This window comes from Phodopus roborovskii, unplaced genomic scaffold, assembly GCF_943737965.1.
Source record: "Phodopus roborovskii unplaced genomic scaffold, PHOROB, whole genome shotgun sequence".
Classification (NCBI taxonomy): Eukaryota; Metazoa; Chordata; class Mammalia; order Rodentia; family Cricetidae; genus Phodopus; species Phodopus roborovskii.
This window is the reverse complement of record NW_026125052.1, coordinates 11,066,038-11,081,244: the sequence shown is the minus strand read 5'-3', so window position 1 is coordinate 11,081,244 and position 15,207 is coordinate 11,066,038. Positions and strand designations below refer to the sequence as shown.

At 46.1% G+C, this 15,207-nt stretch overlaps 1 protein-coding gene across 1 annotated transcript in view; it reads right to left on the bottom strand.

The window, feature by feature from the left end:
* Positions 1 to 14,151, bottom strand: part of Fam117a (family with sequence similarity 117 member A) — a 43,003-nt gene extending 28,852 nt beyond the window's left edge. The window contains exon 1 of the mRNA XM_051205525.1: positions 13,935 to 14,151. Coding sequence (XP_051061482.1) covers positions 13,935 to 14,130 — 196 coding nt within the window. The 5' untranslated portion in view covers positions 14,131 to 14,151. The remainder of the gene's footprint in view (positions 1 to 13,934) is intronic.
* Between the last annotated feature and the right edge of the window lie 1,056 nt (positions 14,152 to 15,207).

Genomic DNA, 15,207 nt, shown 5'->3' with positions numbered 1-15,207 from the left:
CAGGCGAACAGACAGACTTGGACAACTTGGTCCACATATCCAGGCTAGCCAGGGCTACATAATGAGACTCTGTATAAAAAAAAAAATAGTTTTAGCGGGAGAGTCTAGCTTGACAATGGGAAGAACTAAACTCTCTCGGCAGCATTGAATGAGGGAGATTGTAAAGTGGTCTGTCCCTGAAAACAGCACCAGGAAGAAGTCATTACAGGTTCCTGACTCAGTATCTGCCCTTGAGGGCAGAAGGTTCCAACTCCTAACAGGTAGAGAAGAGAGGGCTGCTGACCAATGCAGCTAAAGTAGAACCTCAGAACTCATGCTATCATCTGGGGCACAAGACAGAAAGGACAAAGTCAATGCTAAGCATGCCTTACTGAAGCAACTAAGACAGCTGTGTTGCAGGCTCCCACATGTGCCTGCCCATCTCCTCCCAAGCAGGAAAATATAAATAGTGATCAATTTACCTGTGGCTGACCACACCAGAAAGCCTGGTCACGTGGCTGGGAAAGCTGCAGTAACCATCAAGCATACTCAGGAGGACAGAGGGCTTCCTGGCTTGCTCTACTTCACTAGCTTGTACTCTGGCCGGAGCCCATACACTTAACCTTGGTTTTGGTTCATTATGCTCTGGGCTGGGCTAGGGATGTTTACAAGGGATAAGGGCTCAGAACCAAGAATGTTAGTTACCAAATCTGCTCTGCCTCATCTGTGAAAACCTGTGAAGGATTTGGGGGTACAGCTCAGTAGTAGAGTATTTGTCCAGCATGTCTGGGGCCCTGGGTTCAATCCCTAATACTGCCAAAACAACAACAACAAAAAACAAACAACAAAAAAAAAAACCTGTGTGAACTACCTTGTCCCACCTACAGAAATCTGATCATCTCTTCTTTGAAGCTTTATTTCATGTCCCCAACTTCATGGGGGACATACCACAAAGACGTCTACGTCCAACCCAATGAACCCTTACCTGGGCCCTGACCTTCTGGAACTAAACTGGAAATAAAGTGGCAAATTACCACGCTGTGCCTTGGCTGTGGAAAAACCCCAAAGTGTGCTGGAAGACATTCCAGGGCAGCCCCTGCTCTGAAGTCCTGGTCTTGTCATGCCAGTTGTTCAGATTTCCTAAGAGAGGCACAAAGGTTATACAGTGCCTCCAGGGTAAGTCAGCCTGAAAAGCAAGGCTAGATGTGTAGAGCCTAGACAACTGCAATGAGCAGAAGGAAGCAGCCAAGGGCTTGTTCCCAGGTTACCACTGCACAAGAAGCTTCCAGAGGGTGTGGCAACACATATTACTAGAAGATAAGTGACAAACCAGATCTTCTCCCCCAAGCTGCTTCATGGTAATGTCAACTTCTATAAGAGAATCCTTTTTACTGGAAAAAAAAACAAAACAAAAAAAAAAAAAAAACAAAAAAAAAAACAAAACAAAAAACAAAAAACAAAAAAAACCAAACAAACAAACAAACAAACAAAAAAAAAAAAAAAACCAGATAACTGGGTCCAGGGAAACAGTAAGGGATAATAAGCACCCATTTGTCCTATCCCAGCTTCTGAGACCCAGAAGGCAAGCTTGGACAGTCCTTTGTAAGCAGACAACACTATCATCTATACAATGACTTCCACACAGACATCTAAGCTCTAGACAACCTCCTAGGAATTGGGGGAAGCCTTGGTTCATCCTCTTACTCTTATTCTGGCTGTCAGCCACCATCAGTTACAGTGGGTCAAGAGAAAGCCAGAACAGTGGAAGGTATAGGCACGTATGTGAAGAGGGTCTCAGAGGGAGTCTATATAACTTGACCACTTCCTAAGGACAAGCAATCTGAGTACAAGCAGGGGCACTCACATAGTAAATGTCCACAGGTCTAACTTCATATAGCTGCCAGGGCCATGAAATAATCCTTTAAGGACAGCTAATTACAGCCAGCAACAGCAAGCACCTCTGATAAAAGATGCACACCAAAACTGAAGATTTCCAGAAGTCTGCCATTTAAGAAAATAATTTTAATTTCTAATTATGGCTGTGCTTGTATGTCTGTCTGTGGGTTTGTGTGTGTGTATACAGGTACCTGTAGAGGCCGGAAGAGGATGTTAGATCCCCTGGAGCTGGTGCTACAGGTGGTTGAGAACTACTTAATGTGAGCACTGGGCACTGAGTTTGGATCCTCTGTAAGAGCAGCAAGTGCTCTTAAACCCTGAGCCATCTTTCCAGCCACAGAAAACTTTCCCCCCATGTTACATAGTAGAGTAGGGCTAAGTTTGCTGACACATACCTGCAATCCCAGAAATCAGGGCAGGAGGATTACAAACTCCACAGTAGCCTGGGCTCCATAGAAATAACCTGGCTTAACTGACCAAAATAAGTAGAATAGGGTTCACTCATTCCCTGCAGCATAGGCAAAAGTGACAAAAATGACTGAATACCTTTAAGGAGTACAGCCAGACAGCTCAAGTGCTTTGGTGTGAGAGGAAAGGGTGGGCTACAGCAAGGCCTGTCTGTTCCTCTAACTCTGCTTATAACCCAGACCCAGCCTCTTTGGGCCTGGGGTTAAGGGAAAGCTGGACCAAAGGGCACTTCCCTTCGGGTGAGCTCTAACTCCTGCCCCACTTGGTGCCGTATCCTGCACAAAGCCGCACAAACTCCCCTGAGTCTTAGCATATTCACAAGGCAGAGGGTACAATAGCCTAGTATGTCACAGAAAAGCCATCTGGCCCAGGCCCATAACCTGGCATTGCTTTCTAAGCCAAACTCACTGATTTAGCCCTCTGTCTTCTCCTATAGAAATGTACGGTAGTGTTATTATATGGCTGTGGCACAGATCAGTGACGAGCAGAGAGTGGGAGAATGCTACACTTCCAAGAGCGGAGGCGTGTCCCTTCAGGAGACACTGGACACACAGAGCATGCTCAGTGACAGCACACTGGGGCAACCCAGCACGCTGGGTCACCTGGGTCACCGTGGGGCAAGGGCTGCACTTGCAAACACAGAAGCTGGCACCCAGTCAGTTCCCAGGATCTGATACCAATTTTGTCCAACTAGAGGACAAACTGCAGGCTCCTGAAAGGCAATCTAACATGGAAGCAAAACCCTGACTTCACCCCAGCATGGGATGTTCTTCAAAGCAGGTCCCTAACTTCCTGGGTATCAACTGTTCCATCTGTTAAGTGGGAAGAATAAGAGATGTTACCAGCATGTGGAAGTGACCCGATAGATTTAGTCTAGAATTTATTGGTTAAATGTGTATTTGGAAATGATTTGAAACTGATTGTTCAAGAGTAAGTATACGGAGCTGGGTGGTGGTGGTGCATGCCTTTAATGCCAGCATTTGGGAGGCAGAAGTAGGCAGAGCTCTGAGTTTGAGGCCAGCTGGGTCTACAGAGTGAGTTCCAGGACAGAGAAGGCTACACAAAGAAACCCTGTTTCAAAACAACAACAACAAAAAGAGTAAGTACACGGGATACATTCATAAGATTTTCCTAGCACACATGTCAATTGCTTTACTGATGGCTTGCTGTCACATGCATTTTACACACACGTACTTTCCTATACTCATACTTGACGCTCACATCTTCACTCACATATGCACATATATGTACATATGGAGAGACCAATGTCTTCCTCAATTGCTTCTCCACTGTATTTCAAAATCTTTTGCTTTGTTTGGGGAGGACAGGTTCTTACTGTGTAGCTTTGGCTGGTCTGTAACTCAGAGATTTGCCTTCCTCTGCCTCTTGAGTGCTTGGATTAAAATCATATCCCACTACACCAAAACTTGAGTTTTTTGTTTTTTATTTTTGTTTGTTTTTGTTTTTTTTCGATACAGGGTTTCTCTGTATTGACTTAGAACCTGTCCTGGAACTAGCTTTGTAGAACAGGCTGGCCTCGAACTCATAGAGCCTCCCGAGTGCTGGGATTAAAGGTGTGCGCCATCAACGCCTGGCTCAAAACTTGAGTTTTAAAAATTATTACTTGTGTGTGTGTGCATGATATGTGTGGGGATACGGGGAAGTGAATGCCACAGTGCTCATGTAGAGGTCAGAGGACAACCTTCAGGAGTCAGTTCTCTCCTTCAACAATGGGATGAAGAGACTGGAGCTTGTGAAGCACTTGAGCCACACTACTGGCTCTACCTCATTTGAGACACGGTCTCTCACTGAACCTGGAGCTCAGACTCAGTAAGCATCCAGCCTATGGGCTCAGGGATCTACCTATCTCCACAGCCCCATCGCTGCAATTAGATGTGCACCACTGCACCCTGCTTTTACATGAGTGCTGGGGATCCGAAGCAGGTCCTCAGGCTTGGGCAGCAAGCACTTTACCAACTAAGCTGTCTCCTAGCCCTTCCTTCTTTTTCTGTTTTTTACTTAAAGACACAAAACTTACAATACAAACAACTTAAAGACACAAAACAAACAACAAGAAAGCATCATATAAATGGAAACAACTTTATTATACAGAAGTGCGTTTATAATATTTGTTAAATAGGATTTTTCCTTACAAGGTTGTGAAGTAACTGGAAAAAGAAAGGTTATACACAAGCATACAAACATTAGGACACAAAATAGTTCTAGAGAGAGGAAAGCAATCTTGTAGAGGGGGTGAGTTAACTCCAAGAAGCCAGCCAGGAATGATCCCTGGATGATGGAGCTTTCTCCCAGAGTTCAAGCCTCCATTGTTCTGCCTACTGGGTGCTATTAAATGTCACAAGGACCCCACTCCTAGTTACCCAAAAGGGAGATGAGGGATGTGCTTAGGCACATCATGTGCCCCGGGCTGCTTTCCCATCAGGAATGTGGGAGTGGTGGTGCCAAGGGTTATCCTACATGGAGGACTAAGTTGTTTTCATGGCACAAAGCCACTTGTGCCCACCCCCTACCATAGGAATGCACCATCCACATCCCCCCCCCAAGGCAGTTTCACATAGTGACACATAAGGAAGACACTGTCTCTTGCAAGCACCATCTAGTCATTTCTCCCTCACACAGTTCCAAATCAGTAGCCATAACCATGACTCCACAGAGGCAGGAACATTAGTCTGGCCCAGTTCCCCACCTGTCCCTGGTGAGCCACTCATTTCAGATGGTAACTGCAAATCCCAAAACAGCCAGAAACACCGGAAAGCCACCACCATGCCACACATGGTGGGCTGCACTTGCCACCATCTTTCCATTATCTACCAACCTACAGCTCATGGGACAGATTCAAGTTGTGGAAAACCCATTGTGTGATCACCCTGGGATGCTGAAGAAACAGACTTAACTTTGCAGCCCATTTCCAGTTCAGTTTATCAGGTGCACTTGGAGCCTGGAATACAGATATACAAACAAAAGGGAAACAAAAGCTGGAGATGTGCTAGGCAGGTGGTGGGGATGCCTGGCTGGGGATCAGGTTCACAATACACTTCTATGTGTGGGAAGAGACCTCTGGTTAATCAAGCAAAAGGTCTTTGTCAATCACATGGTTGTAGGCAAGTTATTTCTTTTCTGGGTCTCAGTTTCCCAGTCTGCAAAAACAAGGAAATGCCACCCTCACCAGCAGGACACAGCGAAAGTCAGTGCACAACATTTGAGTACCAGTTATGAGCAGCAAGAAACAAACAAATGAATACTGTCAAGACAAAGCTATTTACGTCTCAAGTTCTCTGAACAATACAGGTGAATTTGGAGGCTTTCAGATTTGGAATTCTCAGGCTCTTACTATGGAAACGGCCCTTTATCACTTTTTGTTGTTGTTGTGAATACAGAACGATTCGTGTGACAGTCTACTGAGAAAGCGTCCATGTGCTTCCCTCAGGTTAAGAGGTGCTTGTCCTCTTGGATGTGGTTCCCACAGTCCTCTTCGCCCCTCTCCATCTACACTATGCTGTATTTACTATAAAAGACCTCTGCTTGCATCCCCTCTGTCATCTACGCTGCCACCACCTCCCTGCCTCCTGGGGCCTATGTAATATCTGATGGGCATGAGTTAAGCAGATGACCCCAAATCCGGGTACGGTATGTCAGGTTTCTGCCAGCCCACAGCCGTGGGGCAGGGAACGCACATGTTATCAGTGGTGGTTCTCCCAAAGCCATGTGGGAGATCGAACAGGCTCAGGAAACTCTAAAGTGGGGGGGGGGGGAGTGTAGAGGAGGGCAGAGGGAGGAAGAGGAGGAGGAGGAAAAAGAGGAGGGAGGAGGGAAGAAGGGAAAAGTGCTGCCTACTCCCTTAATCACATGTTCCCTCTGTTCAAAGTCACACCCAGCAGGGCAGGTTTATTAAACCATTTTGTCTAAGTCACTAAGAGCCATGGTTGGCAATGAGGAAACAGACTGGATAACAGTCTAGGGTTTGGACAATGATCACAAACACATTTCTCCACTTTAGCAGGGGAAGGGAAGGAACAGCAAGCAATACCCGATGTGTTACTGGATGGTACCTGGCATGGGGGGGGGCGGGGTTTTCAACCTGATCACACTTGGGAAAGCCACTCTAGGGTCCACTAGTAATTCTGCAGTCTGGCCTAAAAAGCCACTGACTCATTTTGCAATCCTGCTTTTCCTTGCTGTACTGGTCTATCTGGCATTAAAGGACACAGAGTGCTCCTCTTAGTCTCCTTGACCCATCAACCACACCTCCTTCTAAGCCAAAGCCAGATAGTTCAGACTTAAATCCTACACTATTTGTCTATTTCTATGGATCAACCTGGTGATTTGCCCCCACTCCTCCACCAGCTTTAAATGTGTTGGGAAGAGAACCTACAGACCTAGCAAGGACTTCCATGGAAATGCAACATCTTTGCCACCAGCTGGGCCTGAAGCCCAAAAGCCAGGATGAAAAGGTGACCACTAATTTAAAGAGAGAACACTGACGATGCTTTGTGGAGTGGGCAGGTGGCTGTCCGGCAAGTAGCTGGAGAGATACCACAGCGAGGGAACAGTGTATGGGGGACTAGAAGTGGGAAAAGCCATTATAAACGAGACTGAGGGAGGTGTGGCTCCTTTCTCCACTCCACTGCCTTTCCAGCAACTCAATCCAACAAGTATTTATCGAGCATGACACTCCCCATCTGCCCTGGTCCTCCCTCAGCAAAAGCACTCAAATCTGTTCAAGCTGCAGGGTGAGTTCCACTGCACTTGAACTTGAGACACGAGGTACCTACTTCTTAAAAAGGCATGCACACAATTTCCAGGATGGAGCAGAAGGGCTTGCAGAGATATGAGAACACTGCTGACCAGACAAGACCATAGCAATGGCACTTTGTGTGTGGGTACGGTGATTGCGACAGAACCCAAAGCCTTGTACATGCTGAGCACATGCTCTACCACTATGCTACATCCCAGGCTCTAAAATGGTCACCTTTGAAAGACAAAGGACAGAAGACAAGACAATAGAAACTTAGTTTAAGTTTAGGGAAAATACACTGACCAATTTAAAAAAAAAAAAAAAAAAAAAGGAAGAAAATCTATTCAAAACCTGGTAGTTCTAAAACTAGCCTTACAACATATTGAATATTCCTTCATTCTGTGCCTTCTCCAGCTTGCATTTATAATTCATTTGCCTGTGGATGTGCTAGCACCAGCTTTTGGAGCTGTGTGTCAAATCCCACCTTTGGTCTTAAGACTTCAATGATCTCCTGAAGGTTGTCACTTCAGATCATAAGATAAGGGATTCGGGTGGCAGAGCTGGCAGTACACTAATCTGTGCCCTGACAAGATGGTTCCCTGGAAAAAAGCTGCCTGCCATTAGCAGATAGGGAGCTATGGTCAGAGGGGAGGCACCCAGATTTACAACTCCGCTCTGCCAAATACTGTCCACCATTTAAGATGACACATTCTGGCAGCCTCCAATAGCATGCACCCCCAATTCTTTCTTAATCATGGTCCAAATGCGTGAGAGCAATCAAATCCCTCAGAAGAATCTTCCCAGGCCTCCACACACACCCCTTTTAATAGGGAGCTGGAAGCATAAACTGCTAATGCGCAGGCGGGCAAAGCCTAAGGCACTCCATCCTCCCTCCCCCAGTGTCAGCTGTCTACTGCTTATGAGCAAACCCGCAGACGTGTGCCCGAACATGGCAGGGTAAGTGTCTGTACATGGCCAAGACTTCAGTTCCAGGTTCCCTAGGGCTGGACTTGCAGTTTTCCTATTATGAAATACTCTTGATAGTGTTCTTTTAAGTGCATTTAAGCTGCTCTTGATTGGCTGTGGTACTCCCACACAGGAAAGTCAACTGAAGCTTACTCAGCCTGAAGGATAACCATTTACACGACTCCAAAGCTAGGTATTCAACTTTGTTGTGACTCTAGGGAGAGAGCAAAGTGCCAGAAAGCTAGGCTGTCCAGTGAGCATTGTAAGCTGGAAGGGTTCCTGTTCACAGCCAGCTGTGCCCAGGAGCGACAGCCCATCCAGAGTTCCACATGGCAGGAGGAACTGGAGCACAGATAATTTATGAATTTCAAATAGCATCCTCAACTCTTCCCTCTCTGAGACCAGGATTTGTTTTTGACCTAACCATGTGAATAGATTTGGCTAGTGTTTGGTTAATTCATACTCTGCAAACCAAATAATGGAATCTGTGTGAGGCTGCAACTCAGGCAGAGGAGAAAACGGAGAGCAGTTCCTACCCTTGGCTTCTATCCCTCTTTTATGACAGGCGAGAACAACTTCTATACCAGAGGAGGGCAGAAATGATTGCATGATCAAGAGATTGTCCACACTCCTTAAATTAACTTACTGCTGGGCATCTGTGGTGGTTAATTGTCATTGCCACCTTGTCAGGGTCTGGAGTCATGGAAGGGACAAGCCCCTGGGTATGACTCTGAGGGATTGTCTGGCCTGCAGTCCCATGGACTGCCTACAAAGAAACTGAGCTGAGCACCAACATTTGTCTCTCTCTGTAAGCCTTGAGTCCCTTCTCCTTGCTTCCTTGTCCTGATGGGCTGCCTCCTTGGACTATGAGCCAAAATAAACCTTTTCTTCTTGGTCAGGTATTTTGTCTCAGCAACATGACAAGTAACAAATACAGTATCCACTTGTCCTATGAAATAGGAAAGAAACACCAGGTTTACCTCTCCAGCCCATAGAACAAGAGCAAGACCAGGTTAAGTCCATGCAGAGCGCGAGCTAGTGTCAAACAGTGCTTGATACATGTGACAGTACCTATAAAGACTCTAAAACCAAACCTGTAAGATGTCACACCACGAGGTCTGAATCCTTTAGCAGAAAGACTCAATATGAGACTGGTAAGAACCTAGCGGCGGTTGTTTATTCCTAACAGGTCTAAGATCAAGGAATAGTGTGGGCCTATATGACACTTTGACTTCAGCAGAGAATGGAGGCAGAGAGTTCTCCTGGATATTCAGGCCACCAACTTCTTTGGCAACACTCGAATCCACATCACTATGAAAATTTTGTAACCCTGCCTCATGTTTCTTAGAGATCCATATCTGGAACCAGACATGGATCCACTTACCACCACACCCCATAATGTTCTCACCCCTCTTCTACTGGCCTCAACTCTGTGCTATATAAGGATTTCTCATATTATCTAATACTGTGCTATCCAAAACAAACAAACAAAAACCTTAAGAACACATGGACCATACTCCTGTGAGTACCCAAAAGACAGGCAATCATCACAGCTAACGACATCCTAGCAACTGGAGGCCCCTGACTTCAGGAAAGTCATCGCTACTGATAATTACTTAAGGGTCAGGTGCTTCAGAGATGCACTTTTTACCAACTGTGACTGGGCCTAGCAAAGCTATGGAAGATAGCAGTATCAGGCGAGGAAAAGCCTGAGGGTTTAATGCTTCCCAAACAGAAGCTATCTCAATGACAGGTTACAGACAGGCAATTGTGGCTCTTTAAGGAAATTAACTGTACCCCCGAGCTTTATTATAACAAGATGACTCTTTTGGCAGAGAAAAGTCCCAACTCTATTTTAATCTTCTAGCTTTGTGGCCACAAGACAGGCCACAAGGACCACAGTTTGATGAGCACGTTCTCTCAGGACCTCTAATATACAACCTCTTTGATATGGCTTCATATCCATCTAAACACCCATCTTCCAAGGGCTAAGTTTTCAAAACAATGCAAGGAAAGGCATTAAATAATTAGCAATGATACCCCTAATAACAATGACACCTTATATTCAGGAAATAGCCACTTAGAAGAACACTCCCTATGTCCCTCTGGGGAATCTAGTATTTTAGAACAACCATGACTGCAGCTAACGCTCAATGATCTGTTCAGAAAACTAAAAGGTAATGAGAAAAATTCAGTACAGAAGACATGCCTCAAGTGATTTCCATCTCACTTTTAAAACATGTTCTCTGCACTTTGAGTAGTTAGGTTGAGGGTAGGGGCACATAAGAGGGGGAACAAATTTGTTTAACAGTTAAGCTTTTATGTAAATTCAAATGAGCTACATCTACTGAACACATGTCACCTGACAACCGTGGGGGGGGGGGACCTGTATTCTCACACGTGCTCATCTGCCACAAAGACTGAGAACTGACTAGAAACAGATGGCTCCTTTTCCCCTAAAATATGAGAAGGGATACAGGATTGTGACCTTACTCTACCTTAGGGTTTTCTGAGGAAGTATACATTACACCCTCTTGAAACTGATTTTTTGGAGTAAGAGTCACATGTACAGTTTAGGACAAGAATAGATGACTCAACTCTGCCACTAAGAGCATGAAATCAGACACAGATAACGTCTAAAGTGTGTGGCTCTGTTCCAATAAAACTTTATTTACAAAAACAGGCTCAGGGCCAGGCATAACCTACAGGCTATAATTACCAACTCCTGGTTTAAGAAGGTTCTGGTGGAGTATGGTAGTTCCCAGGCAGCATCTGGCTTCCCAGGTTTGCTGGAGAAATAATTAGCAAAGTTTAATTAAATGTTATCTTCATGGGGTGGGAGATGTGGCTCTGTGGTAGTGTTTGTACAGCATGCACAAAGTCCTGGTTCAATCCTTAGCACCACAAAATAAACCCAAAACTACTGTTTCTATTCCAGGGATATGGAGACTGAAACACTTAGGATAGATAAGACTGGAACCCAGAAAAATTCACTTCCTACTCCTATTATATCTATCATCGTTGGTTCTGGAAGAACACAAAAGCTAGCAGCCTCAAACTGGCTTCAGACACAAAAGATAATTTAATGCAAGGGGCAACTGCAGTAAGAAATGTACCCAGGGTTCCAATTACCCACCAGTGGCTTAGCTTTCTTAGAATTTGCCCTCATTTTTCTCTTAGTTATTCCAGCTCCAGCTCATAAAAATGAAGCCGTTCCTCGCTTTATGAAGACATCCCTTCTGGATGAATGGTCACAGAAGGTAAACCCACTCTTTGCACCATAACCCTTTATATAAGGCCTAATCTATCTTGTCAAAAACACAGCAGGGTGTGCAGTGTGAGATAACTGCACAGGCAGAGTATTACATCATTTGGGATGGGAAACAGAAACAGTGACGACACTTAATTGTTCCTGAAACCCAGTCCTGGCTCGCAGGCCTTTTTAAACTGTTGTGTTTCCGAGCTCTGTTTAGAAAGCTCATTTTAAAAGATGACAGAATAAAAATGCAAGAGGCCCTGAAATTCTGAAACCTGCAGCACTGGTTTGAGAGCAATCTGGGTTTGCTCTTTGAAGCCTGAAAAGGCAGTGGGCTCTCTCCCCAACAGTGCTCTTACAGTAGCTCAGTGCAGAGCATAGCAGCTCGCTCTTAGCTCTTACGATATAGATATTGCTGTGCACAGATGAAGAAAGGGAGTCCAGAAACTTCCTCAAGACTACACCAGCTGGTAAATGGAAGAGCCTATATTCAAAACCCAGACTACTAACACCGTTCTTTTCAGGGTCTATGACAGCAAGGAATTTCCCTGTTACATGTCCTAATGGCCTAGAGGAAAACATTCCTGTCACTTCCCCAGGCATAGATGGACTAGAAACAACCTGAAGATGCATGAAGGTGAGGCTAACATGCACAGGGCTAATATGCCCCAAGCCAAAGACCAGGGGACCCTCCCCCACTTTAATGCTAGGCCACAAAGACCACCAATGGGCTCTGGCTACTATTTCCTTTTGCTCTCCTACCTACTGAAAACAATAATCCTACCCCATACACAAATGTCTATTTAATATCTCTGGGATATTAACAGGTGGAGAAACAATGGACCAACCAAATACATAATGTAGGAATCCATTCAATCTGCCCTAAGTCACCTGACAAGTTGCACAGCCCTCTAGGTTCCTGTTTTCATCAGTATCTTTAGAGACCCTGCAAAAGGAGACCATGCAAAGAACCCAAGCACTCAAGCCTACATCTCTCCCCTTTGCACAGCATTCACCCATGCTTTCCCTTTTAATGCTAGCTCTGGAGGAATCACGAAACAGCTGCTCTTAAAATGGTTGCTAAACAATTTCTAACTACTGCACAGGCAAGGCTTCTGTTGATTTCTACCAAGTGATGGTGGTTCTGGTGCTTGCTGCTCTAACTTCCCTGGGTTTCAAGGAAGCCCAAACAAAACCAACAGGTTTGTAGTCTTGTGGTTTGCTTTATAGTTGATGATAGGCATGAGTTTGTCTGGGCATTGCCTTCTACACCACCAGATTCTACACATACTTAGACTACTTGGTCACCATCTTGCTACCAGATTTGACCAAGTTCTGCGTTCCAGGATGTGATACTAACACATACAGTGGGGTCCAAATAGACTTGGCTTTCTACCTCAAAGACCTGATGAGTCCCATTCCTACCTAGCAAGACTCCTGTAACAGAATACCTTCAGGAAGGGGCCATACAACATCCAAGCTTAGTAATCTCCAGAAAGTTTAAGAGTCTGGTTTAGAGCATGTCACATTAAGATGGCATGGACATAACTTTTGTACATTTGGTACAAACTTAGGCTTAGGAAGTGTGCAATGATCCTTTCACATCTGGTGTGAATCAAATGCAAACTTCACTTTTAACTTATTGCCAACCTCCTCATGCAAGTAGGTTCCTTTTCCGTTCCAAAGGGCCTGCATTTGTGGGTCCCATCACAGCCTTGAGTGTGAAAGCAAGGTTAAATTTGCTCCACCCTAGTTTCCCCACACCCACCACATCAAGCTGCTATTAAGAAACTGCTTCGGCGCTGTTCAGAAAGTGGGGTATTTGCCACAACATACTTGATTGTAGGCACTCCACTGCCACGTTGGCTGGGAATGCTCAGGACAAAACCACCTTCGGAGCTGGCGTTAGGTAGGGTGCAAACTGCCCAACTCCTATGCACAAGCACACACGCACATGATGATTGGAATGAGACAGCCATATTAAGCAGGTCAAAAATATGGGAACATACAACTTCTGGGGTACACCGAGAGGAAAGTAGAAAATCGGGAACAGAGGTGCGTTTGCACCACGGTAAAAGCCGTTAAACCAACTTATTCCAACGGGCTGCGTTCAAATAAGCTCCTGGAAGAGGCATAATGGGAAGCGCACGTGAAGTGGTGGAGAAAGGAACTCCAGAGCCATAGAAAGGGACGCTGGGGCCAAACTCAAGCTGGAGAAGTAACACATGGCTCCACCCGGCTCTCTTCCATGCCCCTCCCCCTCACAGAGCAGGCGTCCAGCGCCCACCGGCTCCGGCTTCCAATGAAGCCCACGACTCAGGGCGCCCACAACACTCCTTGCACCCACCCCAGCGCTTCTCACTACACCCGGGCAGACACTTCGGGACACTTTTCGGTTACGCCTCCCCCCACCCCCAAGCTAACTTCCATCTGCCAGGTCCCTCCTCTCCCGGCCCCCTCCACAGAGTTGCACCCCACGTTCGCCTTTGCTCCCTCCGCCCTCGGAACACTGTGCGCCCCTTTTTCTCTTCCCTCATCTCCCATCCACTTCCCCCTCATTTCTCCCAGTACTCTCCAGCCCCTCGCCCCAGCACCCGCTCCGACCCGGCTCACCTGCGCGGCCACCCCCGTCCCGGCGCTGGTGCGGCTGCTGCAGCTGGAAGGGGACCGTAGCCCTGAGTGGCTGCAGCCCGGCCCGGGGGGAGCCAGCGGGCGCCGGTGGAGAGCATCCCCGCCGGAGACCCCCCGCCCCTCCACGCCCCGGCCCCCAGGAACCTCCGCCTCTGCCGCCTGCTGCGGCCCCGGACATGGCCCACCCGGCTACCTGCTGCCACAGACCCACGGCGAGCCCCACACAGCCCCCAACCCCCGCGGCCGCTACTTATCTGCCCTACGGGCGGGGACCAGCCTCTCAACCCAGAGTTCCAATTGGCTTACAGAGGTCCAGTACCTCCCTTCAACCAATCTACGGAGGGGCTCTTCCTATTCAGAGGATGATTGGTCTGTGTGCTCAGCCATCAACACAAGACCCCACCCTCTAGCTTTTCTTTTCTTTTCTTTTTTTTTTTCTTTAACGTCCTTAAGGCTGCCGATTGGTTCTTCCGGTAAAGGGCTGGTTCTTCCGCACCGCCAATGAGAAGGCTTAAAGAGGAAGGTCGTCACACCCACTCCCAGGTAGTATGCAAATGTATGCCACGTGATGTCAGGCTGTGCAGGGGGCGGAGCTCGATGTGGGTTGGAATCAAACACTAATGAAATCTTTATATGGGGTAGTATCAAACTAAGCAGTTCTAGAGGGACTGAGAAAACTTAACTTTAAAAGGCATTACATTTAGTTTAACCCAAAAACATTAGTTTTCAATTCTCATGAGATTTCACGCTGCTAGCAAACTCCAAACTGAGTTTCTATATATTTATACAAGGTTTGCCTATTATTTGCATGAGCTTTGCATAAAATTCCTACATTTACTGACTACCGTGCCTCATGTGACACATATTTGTCTTTTGAGCTTCCAAGTCCCTTCCTGAGACCGCTCCAATCTCAATAAAAAAACAGCTGTTAGCCTGTAAATTAACTTGAGACTTTAAAAGGGAGGTGGGAACTCCCCTGCAGAGCCATTCCTTGTAAGCCTATCTAGCATAACAAAGTGACTGATAAATGTGCCCAAGTTTGATAGTGACTCGATTAGGAAATTTTGGTCGTCCCAGCTCAATGCTCTCTGACCTACAAGTCAAAGTAAGAATGGATGGTCCCCAAAGAGAATACTTGCAGTTGTGAAAATTATATATTATACATATGAAGATATTTTCTGGAGGGGAAAAAGCATTTAAGATATTATTAAAACTTATTGCTTCTCAAAAGAACAATAGATTATCCTTGGCATTT